The 20,081-nt window shown below is 51.7% G+C and overlaps 1 protein-coding gene across 4 annotated transcripts in view; it reads left to right on the forward strand.

The window, feature by feature from the left end:
• KSR1 (kinase suppressor of ras 1) overlaps window positions 1-20,081 on the forward strand; it is a 162,320-nt gene that overhangs the window by 105,478 nt on the left and 36,761 nt on the right. For all 4 annotated transcript variants that reach the window (XM_038758760.1, XM_038758759.1, XM_038758758.1 and 1 more), the window contains 5 exons: window positions 6,521-6,668; window positions 8,885-9,344; window positions 13,184-13,188; window positions 17,156-17,216; window positions 19,890-19,973. In XM_038758760.1, the coding sequence (XP_038614688.1) occupies window positions 6,560-6,668; window positions 8,885-9,344; window positions 13,184-13,188; window positions 17,156-17,216; window positions 19,890-19,973 (719 nt within the window). In that variant the 5' untranslated portion in view covers window positions 6,521-6,559. The remainder of the gene's footprint in view (window positions 1-6,520; window positions 6,669-8,884; window positions 9,345-13,183; window positions 13,189-17,155; window positions 17,217-19,889; window positions 19,974-20,081) is intronic.

Raw genomic sequence — 20,081 nt, forward strand, 5'->3', positions numbered from 1 at the left:
TAGTTGAGTGCTTACTATGTACAGAGCACTATACTAAGCAGTTGGGAGAGTACAGTACATAAGAGTTGGCAGACACGTTCCCTGCCCATAATGAGCTTTCAGTCTAGAGGGGAAGACAGACATTAATATAAATAATTTAAAATGTATAGTTTAAAGATATGTACGTAAGTGCTGTGGGGTTGGGGTTGATTCATTCATTCAGCCGTATTTATTGAGCGCTTACTCGGATGGAGCTCAGAGTCTGAGGGCAATCCTCATTGATGCCTCAGTTTCTCCACTAGAAGAGTCAAACCTGCCCATTCCCGGCCTTGCAGGGTGCTTCTGAGGGCCCGTCTACTGTGTCCTGTGAACTCTAAGGGTGAAGGAAGTGATTTAATGTAAAGGGGCAAGGATCTGTGGGGCTCTGAGTTTGGCTTGCCACACCTACAAAGGTTGCCCATTCCCTCCTGCCCCTATTACCTCTCATTCTTGGAACCAGCTTGAATGCTGGCCAGATCCTAGACCTCAGCTCCTGCTGGACCAGAGTCTGGGCTGATCGGAGCATGAGGGAGACCTTGAAGGCTGAAACAGACTACCCTGAAGGAGACATCTCAGTTTGACTAAAGACCCTCCCTGGAAGCCACCCGGGAAAAAGTCTAGCCCAGGATCCCTCGTTCAGTCCCACTGCTTCCAGCCCAGTCTGGCCATCTGAAGCCTGGGAAAGGAGAGCCAGCCTGGGTCTCCTGTCTATATAGGACAGGCCCTGGGGCAGGATGAAGCTGGGGCCTTTTGAAAGGATGAAGCTGAGTAAACAATGCTCCTTCAACACCATCTGCTCTTCGGGAGAGCCCTGTGATGGAAGGCCAAGGCCCCCGCTTGGCGAGGAGCCTGCCGGGAAATCATCTTGGATGAGGCAGCGAGATCCAGGGGAAAGAGCATGGGACCGGGAATCAGGAAACTCAGCTTCAGGTCCCAGTTCTTCTACTGGCCTGCTGTGTGACTTATAGCAACTCCCTTAAACTCTAGAGGCCTCAGCTTTCCGGTATTTAAAATGGGAATGAGATCGTGAGCCTCATGTGAAATGGAGACTGAATCTGATTTGTTAGCCTTGTATCAAGTCCAGCTCAGGGAGTGCTTCATAAATGCCAACTTTCCTTGGTTGGTTTGGTTTCTTGGCCATATGGGTGCCAAATCTCTAGAACAGGCTCCTAGCGGAATTCATGGAAGACTCTGCTTCCGTGGTGCTCTCTATTATAGAATAGGTATCAGTCTCTCCTGGCTGGTTTAGTGTCTAATTGCTGGGAGGCAGAAGGCTGAACCAGATGACTTGGGGAGCCCCTTTCAGTTCTAGGGTTCTACGTGGGTTGTCAGAAGCACCCATCTTTCCCTGCCCCACAGTATTTCAGCGCTGCCTCCGCAATCCAGGCAGAGTGGCCTGGAATTTGGTTCTCTGTCACGGTTGAGCTTGGCTGATGTTCTGCTTATTGGGTCTGGCTTTGTGGCTCTGCTGGGAAGGTTTCTAGAAAATCTTCTGGACCAGAAATGCTTCTGTGAATTTCCCATATCCCCGAGACCTGGGCTCAGGAGCCATTAAAAATAATAATAATGATGGCATTTGTTAAGCGCTTACTATGTGCAAAGCACTGTTCTAAGCGCTGGCGGGGGGGATACAAGGTGATCAGGTTGTCCCACGTGGGACTCACAGTTTTAATCCCCATTTTACAGATGAGGTAACTTAGGCCCAGAGAAGTTAAGTGACTTTGCCCAAAGTCACAAAGCTGACAAGGGACAGTGCCGAGATTAGAACCCATGACCTCTGGCTTCCAAGGCCGTGCTCTTTCCACTGAGCCACGCTGCTTCTGCCGCCAAATGATAGTGACTGCCATATTTGGTAAGCACTACTATGTGCCAAGCACTGGGGGAGATACAAGATTATCAGTCCTTATCCCACATGGGGCGGCTCACAGCCTAAGAGGGAGAGAATCCAGGTATTCCTGTGTTACAGATAAGGAAAGTAAGACATGGAGTAATGAAGTGACTTTCCCATGGTTACAGAGCGCAAAACATAGCTAAACTGACAGCACGCTTGACCTGGGCAGTGCGTATAGCACCGGAGTGTGAAGACCCTTGAGCTTGTTGCTGTGGCTACAGCTGGAGGGGTAGTGGTACGAATGGTTCATGTCTGTGGATCCGGTTGGCATCGAGGTGCCCGCTGTCTCCCTGTGTGAACAGGTGCTGCCTTACTGTACTCTGAGCCTCTTCCCTGAGCCTCCACTGAGCACGGGCGGGTCAGAAAGGGACTCTTGGGGGTGAGGGAGGGGTGGTGGGTAGTAACAGATGTGGCTGTCCATTCCTTCCCTTCCCCCTCCTGGAGACAGGGCTTGAGTCTCCGTTGACTACGGAGTCTCATCCCTTAAAAGGCTCCTCGGGAGCGGCTCGGCTGCTCCCTCTTACCTCTTGTTGACATTCTGTCTCCGTCCCTCCTCCTCACTTCTCCCCATCCTTTCCCAGATGTCGGTCCTCAAAGCTGTCACCGAATCATTCCGGCATGCGCTGATCTGGGCCCTTTAGCCCTCCTCATGGTCATTTCCTAACTACAGACCCAGAAAAATGACCAGCCCACAGATATTCCTCACCCGTCTGCCTCCCCGACTCTGCCAGGTAGGAAGGGAAAGGTGTAAAATTTGCATTCTTAAGTTTATCATCATCATCAATCGTATTTATTGAGCGCTTACTATGTGCAGAGCACTGTACTAAGCGCTTGGGAAGTACAAATTGGCAACATATAGAGACAGTCCCTACCCAACAGTGGGCTCTTCAAATCATTCCTTCCCCTTGTTATTATCTGCAAGGTAGCTTGTGCTCTTCTGAACTCCTTGTCCATCTGAACTGCTGCTCCCTGTTTTTATAGGTAGCTTTATTAAGAGTGTACTATGTGCCAAACATTGTACTAAGCATTGGAAGAGATGCAAGTTAATCAAGTTGGACGGCCCCTGTCCCACACAGGGCTCTGTTGGAGGGAGAGCAGAAACCTTATGCCCATTTTACAGATGAGGAAACGGAGGCCTGGAGAGGATGTGACTTGCCTTTGGTCACACGGCAGGCCAGTGGCGAAACACCGGTCCCCTGCTCTCTGAGGAGAATCCATCCATCTCTTCCTGGCATGTCAGTTTGCGAGATTGAGCCGGGAATCTCAAGGCCAAAGGATTTTTTTTTCCCAACCTGATGCGGCAGGGTGATCGACAGGACTGAGAGATGGAGTGTAGGGGGTATCAAACAATTATCGTATTTTTTGAGTGTTTACTGGGTGCAGAGCAGTGTACTAAGCACTTGGGTGAGTACAGTATAGCAGATATTTTCAGCCCACAATGAGTTTATAGTCTAGGGTGCATTTATTGAGCAGCTACTGTGAAGATATGGGTCAGTCTTGCCGTTTCTAGTGTGTTCTGCACAGAGGGCTCTGAAGTTGCGTATCCAACTCCACGCCACCAGTGTCCCTAAGGTCTTGGACCATGTGGAGACTTAGAGAAGCAGCGTGGCTCAGTGGAAAAGATCCCGGGCTTTGGAGTCTGAGGTTGTGGGTTCAAATCCCGGCTCCGCCAGCTGTCAGCTGTGTGACTTTGGGCAAGTCACTTAACTTCTCTGTGCCTCAGTTACCTCATCTGTAAAATGGGGAGGAAGACTGTGAGCCCCACGTGGGACAACCTGATCACCTTGTAACCTCCCCAGCACTTAGAACAGTGCTTTGCACATAGTAAGCACTTAGTAAATGCCAATATTATTATTATTATTATTATTAGGGCTTACAGTCTGACGGGGGACACAGACACTGTAATGAACTGATCGCCTTCCGGCCACCACCCAAGTACAGGGAGTTTGTAGGTTTCGGAGATTCTGCACCTTCCCAAATCAAACCAGTTTGCCAGCCTTTCATGCCAGCTGGGCTCTGTCCATTTCCACTGGGGCCAAATTCACAGCTGACTGTGCATTGGGGAAATGAGTTACCAAGCTTGATTTGGGGAGAAGGGATCCCCCCTAACTCCCACCCAACCTTTGGGCTCTGCCCCCCCCCGTCCGCTCCACTGTAACACTAAACTCCTCAGGAAGAGGAGCTGTATTCTGGCTCAAGTTGATGTAGCAGTGGTAGGGAGCCTTCTGCACCAATGCCTTCTGCACTGAAGTTTTCCCCTTGGTGTCCTAATCAATCAATCAATCAATTGTATTTATTGAGCGCTTATTGTGTGCAGAGCACTGTACTAAGTGCTTGGGAAGCACAAGTTGGCAACACATAGAGACGGTCCTTACCCAACAGTGGGCTCACAGTCTAGAAACGTGACCAAGCAGCGTGGCTCAGTGGAAAGAGCACGGGCTTTGGAGTCAGAGGTCGGGGGTTCGAATCCCGGCTCCGCCACAAGTCTGCTGTGTGACCTTGGGCAAGTCACTTAACTTCTCTGAGCCTCAGTTCCCTCCTCTGTAAAAATGGGGATTAAGACTATGAGCCCCACGTGGGACAACTTGATCACAGTGTATCCCCGCCAGCGCTTAGAACAGTGCTTTGCACATAGTAAGCGCTTAACAAATGCCATTATTATTATTAGAAGGGAACTTTGTGAGCTTTGTGAGGGACAGGGACTGTCTGATCTGATTGTATTGGATAGACCCCACTGCTTGGGGTCTTACTGCTTACAGCCGAAGGCAGTAGAGGCTGGGGAATCCTGTGTGGAGGAGGCTGAGGGGCTAGGGGCAGGCACTTGGACACCCCCAGGGTCATAGCAGCCCTCCAGTTGGTCACGAGATCATGGGCTCCTGATGTGCTGGTAGCTGACTTGCCCTTGGGGAACGGCACAGCCTGGAGGCATGTGCCTTTCCTGCCTTTCTCCTCCAGTTAGACTGGAGCAGGAATGTGTCTATTTTTTGTTGTTATATTGTACTCTCCCAAGTGCTTAGCAAACTGCTTTGCACACAGGTAGCACTCCCATAAATTGGAGAAATTAGGAGAAGCAGCGTGGCTCAGTGGAAAGAGCCCGGGCTTTGGAGTCAGAGGTCATGGGTTCAAATCCCGGCTCCGCCACTTGTCAGCTGTGTGACTTTGGGCAAGTCACTTCACTTCTCCGGGCCTCAGTTCCCTCATCTGTAAAATGGGGATGAAGCCTGTGAGCCCCACGTGGGACAACCTGATTACCTTGTACCCCCCCCCCAGCGCTTAGAACAGTGCTTTGCACATAGTAAGCGCTTAATAAATGCTATCATTATTATTAATAAATACAAGTGAATGAATAGAAGTCTGGTACATTGCGGAGTGAGGGCTCATGAGCTGGAGCTGAGCCGCCCTGTGGCATGGAACTTGTGGCAGCTGCCCTTTGATAACTTTAGACTTAAATAATAATAATAATAATTGTGAAATTTAAGTGCTAACTATATGCCAGGCACTGTTCTAAGTGCTGGGGCAGATACAAGATAATTGGGTTGGAGACAGTCCCTGACCCACATGGGACACACAGTCCTAATTCCCATTTTACAGATAAGGGAACTGAGGCAGAGAGAAGTGAAGCGACTTACCCGAGGTCACACAGCAGACAAGTGGCCCGGGCGGGATTAGAACCCAGGTCCTTCTGACTCCCAAGCCTGTGCTCTACGTACTAAGCAATGCTGCTGACTCCTCCTCTAGACTGTAAGCTCACTGTGGGCAGGGAACTTGTCCCTCAGCTGTTATATTGTACTCGTGCAAGTGCTTAGTTCAGTGCTCTGCATAGAGTAAGTGCTCAGTAAATTCAATTCAATCGTATTTATTGAGCGCTTACTGTGTGCAGAGCACTGTACTAAGCGCTTGGGAAGTACAAGTTGGCAACAGTAAATATGATTGATTGGGTGGGGGGGGGAAAGGGTGCAGTGGTCCCCAGGACTGCCAGCCCTTTTAGACTGTGAACCCGCTGTTGGGTAGGGACTGTCTCTATATGTTGCCAACTTGTACTTCCCAAGCGCTTAGTACAGTGCTCTGCACACAGTAAGCGCTCAATAAATACGATTGATTGATTGGAGCAGCTTCCTCCAAGACCCCAGGCCGAGCCTGGCCCCGGCATGGATGGTTGGGTGACCCAAAGTCCCAGCACCCAGACAGGGCCAGTCTCTCCTGTAGCCACCTCTGGCTCAGGGGGGCACCGGGCGCTACGACAGGGGATGACCCGGCCGGGGGGCGGGGAGAGAGCCCTTGTAGAGCAGCCAGGGCCATTCCAGCCGGTGCCGTCCTGAGAGGGGGAGCCACGGCTGGCTGTGCCCCCCAGATGGCCTCCAGACAGGCAGCGGCAGCTTCTGGACCGAGGCCTCGCAGGCCGACAGAACAAACAGCTGCCCCGGCCAGTCAGCCAGCGGGAGCTGCCCATCCCCGGCCCGAGCTGGTGGGCTGGGGGAGGGGTGGCCCTCTTTCCTGCCCAAGTCCTCACAATCGAGCGAGCCGCCTCCGCTTTGCGCTGGGGTGGGCGTCCGTCCCTCCGAGGCCTCCGCGCCTCCCGTCCGGTGACTAGCGCTCCCGTCCTCCCTGCAGAAGATCCCCCAGGAGCTCACGCTGGACGCCTTGCTGGAGATGAACGAGTCCAAGCTGAAGGAGACACTGGAGCGATGCGGAGCCAGCGCCGAGGAGTGCAGCCGCCTTCACTCTGCCCTCGCCTGCTTACGGAAGGTGACCGGCTTAGGTAGGACTCGCTCTCCTACCGGTTGATGGGGTGACCCCTCTTCCCCATTTTTTCTTGCTACAGCTCAGTGCTTTCGCCTCGGGCCGCTTTCCAGGCCGGGGCTACCTCCTTAAAGGGCCGTACTCTGCCCTCTGGGACCCGAGGGGAGGGCGCGTCGAGCATGGAGAGAGGTCCCCGGGTCCTGGGGACGCTGGCTGGTGATTTCCGTGTGGCGTCTGTACTCCCCAAAGGGCGGAGGCCAGGCTGGGGTGAACTGTAAGTAGGCAAGCATTGTGTCGATTGGGAGAGGTGGGGAATTTCAGGGGCCGCTGGGGTGTTATAATTCTGGCGGGATCTTGGGGAACCCACTCCCTTTCTGTAATGACTGTCCACTCCTAGAACTGTCCAGAAGAGCCTTGATCTTGCCCAAGGGCCGCCCTCTGGTTCCTGAGCAGAGGGGATTTTAGGTGAATTCAGCAAGAGGAAACAAACACACCATCAGCCAGGAATGTAAACAGCCCAATAGGACTAACAATAATAGTGGTATTTAAGAACTCACTACAATCCAAGCATTATACATAGCAGCGGGGTAGATACAAGATCATCAGGTCCGATGCAGTCCCTATCCCACATGGGGTTTCCAGTCTGAAAGTGGGAGAACATACATTCATCCCCATTTTACAGAATGGAAACGGAAGCCCAGAAAAGTTACGCGACTTGCCCAAAATCACCCAGCAGGGCAGTGACGGAGCCGAGATTAGAAGTCAAATCATGGGCTTGGGAGTAAGAAGGACCTGGATTCTAATCCTGGCTCTGCCATTTGTCTGCTGTGTGACATCGGGCAAGTCACTTAACTTCCCTGTGCTTCTGTGATCCCATTAGTAATATGGGGATTGAGACTAGGAGCTCCATGTAGGACACGGGTTGTGTCCAACCTGATTAGCTTGTACCTATCTACATAATAAGCACTGAATACCATTGAAGGAAAAAAACCGTAGTCCCTAGGCCCCAGCTCTTTCCACTAGGCCACAGTGCTTCTGAGCATCTTCATAGCAAAAGTGTGCTCCTTTCAGAGTCCCTGCTGTACCCCCTACCTGAGTCAGTAGAGCTGTAGAATCTGCCTTTGAGACATCAGGCCAGAGAGAAAAAGAAAAGATTGGGGGGGGTTGTTTTTATAGGCCCCGTTCCTTCATTCATTTATTCAATCATATTTATTGAGTGCTTACTGTGTGCAGAGCACTGTACTAAGCGCTTGGGAAGTACAAGTTGGCAACATGTAGAGACGGCCCCTACCCAACAGTGGGTTCACAGTCTAGAAAGGGGAGACAGAGAACAAAACAAAACATATTAACCAAATAAAATAAATAGAATAAATATGTACAAATAAAATAAATAAATAAATAGAGTAATAAATCCGTACAAACGTATATACATATATACAGGTGTGTGGGGAAGGGAAGGAGGTAAGGCGGGAGGGATGGGGAGGGGGAGGAGGGGGAGAGAAAGGAGGGGGCTCAGTCTGGGAAGGCCTCCTTCATCACATTGCAGCTTTAAGCATCCTTTTGGGTTTTATCAAGTCCCAGCCTTGGACCTGAGGGAGGGAAACTAGTGTTCTAAACAGCGTCCTAAACAAGGCTGTCATCCCTTGTGCCTCCCACGGCCTCTGCTGAGAACCAGCTGCACTGAGATTCCCAGCCCCAAATTCCATTTTGCACCCTTCCCCCACCTCCCCCAATTCCAGCATGGGGATTCAAGCTGACTCTTTGGATGAGAATGGGTCAGTACGCGAGGTTTCCTCTGGAACTCCGGACTGGAGGAAGCAGGCCAGTCTTTGCTGAAGCCCGGGGGGCCAGGGAGGAAACCAGAGGCGTCTGGGCCTTCCTCTGCCCCTGGCACGGGCTCTGGATGCTTTGTGAAGCCGTGTGGCGCAGTGGAAAGAGCCCGGGCTTTGGAGTCAGAGGTCATGGGTTCAAATTCCGGCTCCGCCAATCGTCAGCTGTGTGACTAGAGGCAAGTCACTTCTCTGTGCCTCAGTTCCCTCATCTGTAAAATGGGGATTAACACTGTGAGCCCCACGTGGCACAACCTGATCACCTTGTAACCTTCCCAGCGCTTAGAACAGTGGTTGGCACATAGGAAGCGCTTCACAAATACCATCATTATTATTAGAGGAGGGGGTGGCAACGTGGCCTCCCGATCTGTTTCCCGCCGAACTCCTTGTCTCCGTTGGCCGGCAGGCGCGACGGACCCGAAGGATGACGTGTGTCTTCCGGGAGACCCGCGCAGGGAAGGCGGCACCCCCAACCACGCGGACGCCCTGGGCCCCGCCGGCGTGGCCGCCATGGGCTGGACCTCGGGAGCCCCCCACCTCTGCAAACCCGGCAGCGGGCCGCAGCCGCGCTCCGTCTCGGTGTCGGCCTTCCCGCCGGCGGCGGAGGCCTCCGTCGAGGGCTTCCCCGACGCCTTGGCCTCGCAGCCCCCGTGCGGGCGGCTGACCCCCAGGACTGCGCTCGGCTCCCCCGTCACGCCCCCCTCCACGCCGCAGCTGCGCAGGCAGCTCAAGCTGAAGCCTCCCCGGACACCACCCCCACCGAGCCGCAAGGTTTTCCAGCTGCTTCCCAACTTCCCCACCCTCACCAGGAGCAAGTCGCATGAATCGCAGCTCGGCAACAGGATCGACGAGGCCCCCGCCACCAAGTAAGTGCCTTCTCCTTCTGCTTCCTACCGGCGGGCGGGGAGAGGGGACCCCTGGGTTCTTCCCCTGGCCATCAGCCACCGGCCTTGCCGGTGGGGGCCCAGAGCTATCCTGGTCCTCGGTTTCCCCATCTCCAAATAAGGCCTCCAGATGGAGTGAGCGTTGATGATGGTAGGAGTAGCAATCAACGCTACCTCCTGAGCACTTACTATGTGAAAAGCAGTGTTCTAAGTGCTTGGGAGAGTACAGTGCAAGAGAATTAGCAAGCTTGCTCCCTACCCATAATGAGCTTATCGTCTAGGGGGAAGGTAGACATTCATGTGATGACAGACACTGATATGAGGAATACTTACTGGGTGCAGGCATTGTCCTAAGTGCTGGGAAAGACTTCACAGGCGGGGAATAGCGCATCTCAAAACCAGAGGATAACGAGCGTGGCCTAGCAAGAAGAGCAAGGGCTTGGAAGTCATAAGTCCCAGCATTAACTGTCACCTGCAGTGTGACCCTGGACAAGTCGCTTCACTTCTCTGTGCCTTAGTTTCCTCTTCTGTAAAATGGGGATAAAACACCTGTTTTCCTCTCCCTTTAGACTCGAGCCCGAGGGTGGACAGGGACTTTGTCCAATTTACTTATGTTGATTCTACCCCATTAGTTCATTCATCCATTCAGTCAGTCGTATTTATTGAGCGCTTACTGTGTGCAGAGCGCTGGACTAAGCACTTGGGAAGTACAAGTCCGCAAAATATAGAGATGGTCCCTACCCAACAACGGGCTCACAGTCCAGAAGGGGAAGACAGACAACAAAACAAAACATGTAGACAGGTGTCAAAATAGAACAAATAGAATTAAAGCTACAGGCACATCATTAACAAAATAAATAGAATAGTCAATATGTACAAGTAAAATAAATAGAGTAATAAATCTGTACAAATATATACACAAGTGCTGTGGGAAGGGGAAGGAAGTAGGGCGGGGGGGAAGGGGAGGAGGGGAGGAAAAAGGGGGCTGAGTGTGGGAAGGCCTCCTGGAGGAGGTGAGCTCTCAGTAGGGCTTTGAAGGGAGGAAGAGAGCTAGCTTGGCGGATGTGCGGAGGGAGGGCATTCCGGGCCGGGGGAGGACGTGGGCCGGGGGTCGACGGCGGGACAGGTGAGAACGAGGCCCGGTGAGGAGGTTAGCGGCAGAGGAGCGGAGGGTGCGGGCTGGGCTGGAGAAGGAGAGAAGGGAGGGGAGGTAGGAGGGGGCGAGGGGATGGACAGCCTTGAAGCCGAGGGTGAGGAGTTTTTGCTTGATTCGTAGGTTGACAGGCAGCCACTGGAGATTTTTGAGGAGGGGAGTAACGTGCCCAGAGCGTTTCTGTACAGAGATAATCTGGGCAGCAGAATGAAGTGTAGACTGAAGTGGGGAGAGACAGAAGGATGAGAGCTCAGAGAGGCACATAATAAGTGCCTAACATACATGCCAGCCAGTCGTATTTGAGTGCTTATTGTGTGCGGAGCACTGTACTAAATGCTTGAGGGAGTACAATATAATAGACACATTCCCAGCCCACAATGAGCTTAAAGTCTAGTTTTACGGTCTACAGGCTATTATTATTAAGTCTTTGGGCCGGCGGATCCCTGGTTTCCCACCCTGCTAATCCCCACAGTGAGCCAGCAGGGCTAGACAGCAAAACAGGCCCCGAGCATCTCTGTCCAGGCACTTCCTTTGTATCTTCTTAAGAGGGCAGGGAGTTGCCAGCTGCCCTCCCCGTTCCCCTTAGACTGTAAGCCTCTACTTAACAGGGATCGTGTCTACCAACTCTGTCGTCCTGCACTCTCCCAAGCACTTAGTACATTGCTTTGCTCACAGTGCTCCATAAATAGCATTGATTGATGGATTGATTTCCCCTGGGAGCCACCTTCACGCCAGCCTGTCACACTAGCCGCGCATCCTGCCTGGGTGAGCCCACCGAGGCCGAGAGGGTTGGTGAATTGGCCAGAGGCTGCAGCAGGAGGAGGTGCCAGGACTCTGGTGAAAGGGGTCCAGGCGGACTCACTTTCCCCTCAGAGAGTGAAGCCAGATCTCTCCACGACCCCTGGACTCCTCTGTGGAGGAACGCGTTATTCCGGAGTTGAGCTATCAGCGCTTGGGAGATCTTTGGGAATGGCAACACTGTTACTTTTAGATTTTTGTGTGTCACTTACCCTCCCCAAGCCCCCGGAAGACAGAGAACGTCGAATCATTCCCATTTTACAGATGGAGAAAATGAGGCCCAGAAATATAAAGGGACACAGCCAAGACGAGGCTGGAGAGGCAGAACTCCTACATCCAGGGCCCCTCTGCCTAGACTTCGGTGTCCCGGGTGACTCATCTTGGCCTGTTTGGCCACTACTTTGGCAGCTACCAATAGCATGTTAGTTCTGACCACCTCAGATCCTTAGTACAGTGCCTGGCACATTGTAAACACTTAAATACCACAATTAATATTATTGAGATCCCTTTTCCTCCCCAGCAAGCGAGTCTCTTGCACTAGCGACTGTGAGCTGGGCCCGAGGACGGCAGGGGAAAGTAACCCTTCTGAAGGGGAGAGGATCAAAATTCCTCTCTCCCCAGCTGCACCACCTTATTGGCGAGCCCAGCTCCACGAAGGGGCCTTCCGGCTGTCTGATAAAGAATCTGCAGTTCCGGACTCCAAGTAGATGCAAGATAAAGCCCAGAGAAAATCCAGGGTCTGTAGCCAGTGAGGCTTGAATTCTTCCTCAGAAAAGCCCATTTCCCATCTGAAAAACCCTCTTTGCACCCAGCCACCGCCCGCTCCTTTATTTGTTTTGAATAGGACATTTTGTGCCAGCTGTCTGGGATGATTTAAAGTCTGAGGGCTAACAGGGCCTTCCAGGGGTCATCTGGTTCCACCCTCCCTGGCCCTGGGTCTGCTGGGGGCCTCTCCTTAAAGACCTCCGCTACTTTCCCTCCTTTTCTCCCAATTCTGCAGCCTCTACCCAAGGAGTAGGGAGAGGGGCAGGAGGAACCTAGGAGGCTCTTCCAAAAAGGAGCAGATGATTTCAAAAGGCCCAAAGTGGGTCCAGCTGGGGCTGAAACAGCCTGTCTTAGCCAAGGACAAATGGAGGCACCCCGTGTCTAGCGACAACGTCAGTAGGGACCACCTCCAGGCAGGCCTGTCAGGGCCCCAGCTGATGTGTTTCCATCTTCCAGGCGTCCCCTGCACGCTAGCCCCATCCCGGAGAACAGAACAGATGTGCCTCATCGTTCCTGCCCTAGGGGAGTTGACGTTCTTTGTGTCCCGTCTCTGCCAGGAAGTCTGTGACCAGTGAGGCCTCTCCTCCCAACATCCCCAGCCTAATAACTGTGGTATTTAAGGGCTTATTTTGTGCCAGGCACCGTGTTAAATGCTGGGGTACATATAAGATAAGCAGAGGGAACAAGGTGTCTGTCCCAGAAAGAGCCCGCGATCAAAGCAGGGGAGGGAGATGGGTCTCCCATTTTGTGGTTGAGGAAACTGAGGTACAGTGAAGTACAGTGACTTACCCAGGGTCACACTGCCAGCAAGTGACGGGGCTGGAATTTAGCACCCGGGTCTTTTGACTCCCAAGCCCCTATGCCACTCTGCTTCACATGCCTTACTTCTGAGTAGCCCATCATTCTGTCCTTTCCCTGGAGAAATGAAGAGAGGGAAGTGAGAAATATTAAGGAGAGAGGGGTCAGAACAGAACCAGGGCCTAAATTTTTCCCATTTCTGAAAATTTAGTTGGTAAGACTTTGCCTCTGAGCCCAAGTGGTAACACTCATTTCCCCCCCCCACCCCCACCCCTCTCTCTCTCTCTCTGTCTCTGTTCTCTCATAGGTTCGGTAAGAATGAGACTTTGTTTTCTGAATTCGATGCCCCCTTCGCCTGTTAGCTGTAGGAGGCTGCTCCGTTGTCGCCGTTCTCCCTGTACTGATGTGGTCTCATCCTCCCCTTGTCCCTCCACCCCTGCTCCCATGACCGTCCTCTGCAGAGCCTGGAAGCGGTGGTGTTGGAGAATCTGGTGGGAAATTGAAGAAGCCAGCCCTGGGCCAGATCTCTGGCTGTACGTCCCACCGAGGGCAGCGCAGGGTGCCTGAGAATGCCTTAGCTGAAATTAGGAATTTTGGTTTTTGAGAGGAACTAATTGGGGGTTTTGTCAGTGAAAGGGCTCGAGCCTCAGCGTAGGCGAAGGCTGGCGGGCTTGCTGCTCTGATTGTCGTTGGGTTTTGCCTCCGCTGCCCGCGGTAGCCGTGACTGCCCTGCATGGCTTAGAATTCAACCTGGATCTTCCCGGAGCCCCGCTCAAGTGTCCTGGAGCAGTGGGTGCTGTTGGCCGTTTGTTGAAGAGAAAGCCGGGCCCCCGACCCGCTTTCCCTTCCTGAAAGGAAGGCTCTTGGAGAAGGGACCCGTGGGAGCCGTCCAGATAAGATGATAAAATGAAATGGAGCATTCACGTCCTGTTACAAAGCCTCTAATGGGAAGGGGGTCAGGCCTGCCCGTTTCTTGGAGGAATGAGACTTCAGAGATGAATTTTGCCTATGAAAATGGACAGCATCCCCCCAGATGTCCGAATGCCTAAACCATTCATTTCAGTCAGTGCCCCAGCCCAGATGGCAGGAAGAAACCAGATTGGCCTGGGCTTGGCATCTTTATATGCTTTTTGTGCTTTAGAGAAGCAGCGTGGCTCAGTGGAAAGAGCCCGGGCTTTGGAGTCAGAAGTCTTGGGTTGAAATCCCGGATCCACCAATTGTCAGCTGGGTGACTTTGGGCAAGTCACTTCACTTCTCTGGGCCTGTTACCTCATCTGTAAAATGGGAATAAAGGCTGTGAGCCCCCCGCGGGACAACCTGATCACCTTGTAACCTCCCCAGCGCTTAGAACAGTGCTTTGCACATAGTAAGTGCTTAGTACATGCTATTATTATTATTATTATTATCATCATTACTATTATTATTATTCTAGGCTTGAAGCAAAGGTTGTAGCGCCACCTAGTGGGGACAGAAGGATTACTTTGGATTCCCCCCCTAAAACTGTCAGTTCCACTCAGCTAAAAAACAAAAAAGGTGGCATTTGTTAAGCGCTTACTGTGTGCCAAGCACTGTTCTGAGCGCTGGGGGAGATGCAAGGTAATCACGTTGTCCCACGTGGGGCTCACATTCTTAATCCCCATTTTGCAGATGAGGTAACTGAGGCACAGAGATAATAACAATGATGATAGCATTTATTAAGCGCTTACTATATGCCAAGCACTGTTCTGAGCACTGGGGGAGATGCAAGGTAATCACGTTGTCCCACGTGGGGCTCACATTCTTAATCCCCATTTTGCAGATGAGGTAACTGAGGCACAGAGATAATAATAATAATGATGATAGCATTTATTAAGCGCTTACTATATGCCAAGCACTGTTCTGAGCACTGGGGGAGATGCAAGGCAATCACGTTGTCCCACGTGGGGCTCACATTCTTAATCCCCATTTTACAGATGAGGTAACTGAGGCACAGAGCTAATAATAATAATGATGATAGCATTTATTAAGCGCTTACTATATGCCAAGCACTGTTCTGAGTGCTGGGGGAGATGCAAGGTAATCACGTTGTCCCACGTGGGGCTCACATTCTTAATCCCCATTTTACAGATGAGGTAACTGAGGCACAGAGAATAATAATAATAGCATTTATTAAGCGCTTACTGTATGCCAAGCACTGTTCTGAGCGCTGGGAGAGATGCAAGGTAATCACGTTGTCCCACGTGGGGCTCACAGTCTTAATCCCCATTTTACAGATGAGTTAACTGAGACACAGAGATAATAATAATAATGATGATAGCATTTATTAAGCGCTTACTATATGCCAAGCACTGTTCTGAGCGCTGGGGGAGATGCAAGGTAATCACGTTGTCCCACGTGGGGCTCACATTCTCAATCCCCATTTTACAGATGAGGTAACTAAGGCACAGAGATAATAATAATAATGATGATAGCATTTATTAAGCGCTTACTATATGCCAAGCACTGTTCTGAGCACTGGGGGAGATGCAAGGTAATCACGTTGTCCCACGTGGGGCTCACATTCTTAATCCCCGTTTTACAGATGAGGTAACTGAGGCACAGAGATAATAATAATAGTAATAGCATTTATTAAGCGCTTACTATATGCCAAGCACTGTTGTAAGCTCTGGGGAGGTTACAAGGTGATCAGGTTGTCCCACATGGGACTCACATTCTTAATCCCCATTTTACAGATGAGGGAACTGAGGCCCAGAGAAGTGAAGTGACTTGCCCAAAGTCACACAGCTGATGAGTGGTGGAGCCGGGATTAGAACCCATGACCTCTGACTCCCAAGCCCAGGTTCTTTCCACTGAGCCACGCTGCATCTTGCTATGTAGTAACTGGCAGGAGCAGCAAAAGCCTTAGAACTAGGGTCGGGGTCAGGGGGCACAGAGTCTCAGTGAGGATCAGCTTCCGGGCCTTGAGTAAACAAAATCTTAAGGTCTTGAAGTTATCAAATCTGCCAGGGCACAGGATGGCCTCTATCTGTCTAATAATAATAATGATAATAATAATAATAATAATAATAATAATGATAATGTTGGTATTTGTTAAGCGCTTACTATGTGCCAAGCACTGTTCTAAGAGCAGGGGTAGATACAGGGTACTCAGGTTGTCCCACATGGGGCTCACAGTTTTAATCCCCGTTTTACAGACGAGGTAACTGAGGCACAGAGAAGTGAAGTGACTTGCCCAGAATCACACAGCAAATAAGTGGCAGAGCCGGGATTAGAACCCATGACCTCTGACTCCCAAGCCCGGGCTCTTTCCACTGAGCCGCGCTGTTTCTCTTGCCACACACCGGAAAACGGGACAACTGCGACGTCACACATGTGTCGAGGCATTGTTCCGTCTCTATGTGTTGCCAACTTGTACTTCCCAAGTGCTTAGTACAGTGCTCTGCACACAGTAAGCACTCAATAAATACGATTGATTGATTGATGTCGAGCACGCAGCGTGGCACGTTGATGTCGTGGCCACCATCTTGGTGGGAAAGGGGTGAAGTCGGAGGATCGGGGAACACCCCCTCCCCGCAACACCTCCGTTTTCTCCAGCACTTTGCATTCCCCTCCTGGGTCAGTGTGAAGTCTGGCGTGGAGTGGGACACATGAAGCTAGGCAGTGGGTGCCAAAAATAAGAAGCTGGACACCGTAACATCGGGTATTCATTCATTCATTCAATCATATTGAGCACTTACTGTGTGCAGAGCGCTGTACTAAGCGCTTGGGAAGTACAAGTCGGGGGAACCGGATTGTCCTGTATGAAACCGTGTGACCACTGGCCGCCCTTTGGGGATTGTTGCAAAACCAGCTGCAGCCGGACCCCACCCCAGGGCTTGGGGGGCTCCAGCTTCGGTTTTGGAGTTGGCTTTAATTCCGACATTTCTTCTTCCCCGTTCAGCAAGGGAGTAAATTCTTCCCAGGGAGCCCTCGGTGATGGAGGGGCCGGCATCCCTGCCCCTTTCCCTGGGCTTGGCTAGCTACTCGGTGTCAGTCCCGTCCCCTGCCCCAAGGTTGACTTTAGGAGATGATTGTCCAGCATGGGGGAGGTTGTCCTAAAGTGGCTGTTCTGAAGTGGTCACAAGAACCTCCGCACGCCCCCTTCCCACCCCACCAACCCCCTCTGTCGCCAATGGAGTCATTAGAGCCTTCTGGGGTTTGCTTGAAGCCCCCAAATTTAAGCTTACATAGCTGCTGCTGGGATTCACTCTGCCATCTGATGTGTGGTTTACCTGTCGGAATCTCAATCTTGTGCCCCCAGATATCCCCCAAGGATCCCCCCAGATGGTACGAAGAGACATTGGCCTCTCGGTAACCCACAGGTAAGCCAGACTGAGCGTCCCCGTTTCGGGAGAGCGGGCTGTGGCTCAGCAGTCAGAGCCTGTTAGGGACCAGGTGCGTCTGCCGACAGAGACGTGGATCGTCCGCAGCGCCAGTGCTGAGGCAGAGCAGAGTCGCGACAGAGAAGTGGAAGTGCCGTGGAAAGCCAGTGCCACGTCGGGAGTGGCAGTGCTGCACTGGGGCAGTGGCCCCTCAGAGCAGGGCTAATGCTGCGGCAGAGAAGGGCTGCGAGGGGCCGGGGCCGGAGCTGCAGTCGAGCAGTGAGCTGCTACTCAACTGAGAAGTGGTCTCGGAGGCCTGTGTAAATGCTTCATCCTCCTCAAATCTCCGCCCTCAGAATAATAATAATAATGATGATGGCATTTATTAAGCACTTACTATGTGCACAGCACTGTTCTAAGCGCTGGGAAGGTTACAAGGTGATCAGGTTGTCCCACAGGGGCTCACAGTCTTAATCCCCATTTTACAGATGAGGTGACTCAGGCCCAGAGTAATAACGATGGCATTTATCTATGCATTTATATATGGCTTACTATGTGCAAAGCTCTGTAGTAAGCGCTGGAGTTAGTAGTAGTTAGGAGTTAAGTAGTAGTAGTAGTTAAGTGGTTAACTTAGTGGTTAAGTAGTTAACTTAGTAGTTAAGTGGCTTGCCCAAAGTCACACAGCTGACAATCGGCAGAGCCAGGATTTGAATCCGTGACCTCTGATTCCAAAGCCCGGGCTCTTTCCACTGAGCCACGCTGCTTCTCTGCTGCTTTTAGACTGCGAGCCCACCTTTTAGACTGTGAGCCCACTGTTGAGTAGGGACTGTCTCTATATGTTGCCAACTTGTACTTCCCAAGCACTTAGTACAGTGCTCTGCACACAGTAAGCGCTCAATAAATATGATTGATTCTCTGGCTCAAAGAAGCAGCAGAGAATTATGGCTGGTCCTTGTAAAGCCCCTATTTTCTCTCTGTTCCAGCCCACCCCGGACCTTTTATTCATTAATTTATGTACTCTCTGAGGCTTCTCCAACCCCCCCCGTGAGAAGCAGCATGGCCTAGTGGATAAAGCAAGGGTTTGGGAATCAGAAAGACTGGTGCTACTGCCTCTGCCACTTGTCTGCTATGTGACCTTGATCGTCATTTTGCTTCTCTGTGCCTCAGTTGCCTCATCTGTAAAACAGGGATTAAGACTGTGAGCCCCGTGTGGGACAGGGACTGTGGTCCAAAACAATTTGCTTGTATCCACCCCGGCACTTAGTACAGAAAGCACTTAACAAATACCACAATTGTTGCTATTATTATTATTATTCCTTTTGAAGCTATTCAGGGCTTTTGCCCATGAATTCATCCAAACTGCCCGGAACTTGCGGGGCGGGGTGGGGGTGGGGGGGGGGGGTCTCCTGCCCTGGAGCATGGAAGAAATTGTGTGCCGCCGCCTCCCGCCCTCCCCAAGCAAGGATGCCCATGGGGCTGCAACGGGAGCAAAGTCTGCCTCAGTTCCCCATTTCTGACGCTGCTCCAGAGCTGCTCGGAACATTGGAAATTCTGTCCCGGACATAGCCTTCCAGGCAACCTCCGCCTCCCCTTCCCATCTGTCAGCAGAAAGTCTGGTCTCAGCACACCTCAGAGAAGTAGTTAGCAGTTTTTTTAATGGTATTCATTAAGTGCTTACCATGTGCCAGGAACTGGACTGAGCGCTGAGGTAGATACTAGCTAATCCGGTTGGACACAGTCCATGTCCCACATGGGGCTCACAGTCTTAATCCCCATTTTTACAGGTGAGGGAAGTGAGGCACAGAGAAGTTAAGTGACTTGCCCAAGGCCCCACAGCAGACAAGTGGTGGAACTGGGGTTAGAACCCAGATCCTTCTGACTTCCAGACTCGTGTTCTAGGGACCTGATTTTTCTAAGAGTTTGGTTACTTGGGCAGTGCTGTTCTTAGCTGCAAACCATGCTCTGGGAATGAGGCAGTTTGCTTTATTTTTTTCAAGCACAGATCCAAGTTTGAACAGATCCAACTGATCCAAGTTTCATGTCAGCATCAGCCTGTTTTTGGACCAGTAATCCTTTTCCCTCTTCTCAAAGCCCTCCCTCTTTCTAACTCTGTCATTGGAAAAATCACCTTTTTTATGCTCTCCACCTATCTCTTTTCCTGACTCTCTCTCTCCCCTTCTCCCATTCCCTCCCTACCTTTCCTTTCCCTTTCTCCTCTATCCTCCCTTCCCCACACCTATTAAATTGCTGCCTTTCTGCTTCTTCTTTAGTTCCTGCACCTTCGTTTAACCCACTCAACTCAGCAAACTACCCAGCAGGTTTTGCCGGTGCCCCATTCCCAGCCTGGGGCTCCGCACTTTTCTCCCCCCGTCCTCCCACCCTCCAAACCACTGCAGAGGCCCTGATCTTTTATTAGGATTTCAAGAACAGATGGCAACATCACGGCTGCAATTCCTGCGAGGAATCCTGGCACTCTTCCACCTGGAATTGTGGGGAAGGGGATCCGACTAGTCCTTTCAGGGAGTATCTTCTACTGGCACCCGCTTCCTTCCTCCACCCAATCACACGGGTGCCTCCTCGGTTCCTTGGGCCAGGCCCAAAATGCTGTTGTTCTGGATCCGGTTCACTCCCACTGGACTCTGACCTTTATGCTGTGGGATTTTATTCCCCTAGGTTCTCCACCAAGTCTTGGCTGTCCCAGGTCTGCCATGTGTGTCAGAAGAGTATGATGTTTGGGGTGAAGTGCAAGCACTGCAGGTGAGACAGTCCCCCCAGCCCATGCCTCCTCCATGCGGGACTCCTGATGGTCTAAGCCCCTGGTGTATGGGAGGGGGTGACAGAGGGGTGGGGTCCAGAAGTGTCCTA

This window comes from Tachyglossus aculeatus, chromosome 17 (genome assembly GCF_015852505.1).
Source record: "Tachyglossus aculeatus isolate mTacAcu1 chromosome 17, mTacAcu1.pri, whole genome shotgun sequence".
Taxonomy (NCBI): Eukaryota; Metazoa; Chordata; class Mammalia; order Monotremata; family Tachyglossidae; genus Tachyglossus; species Tachyglossus aculeatus.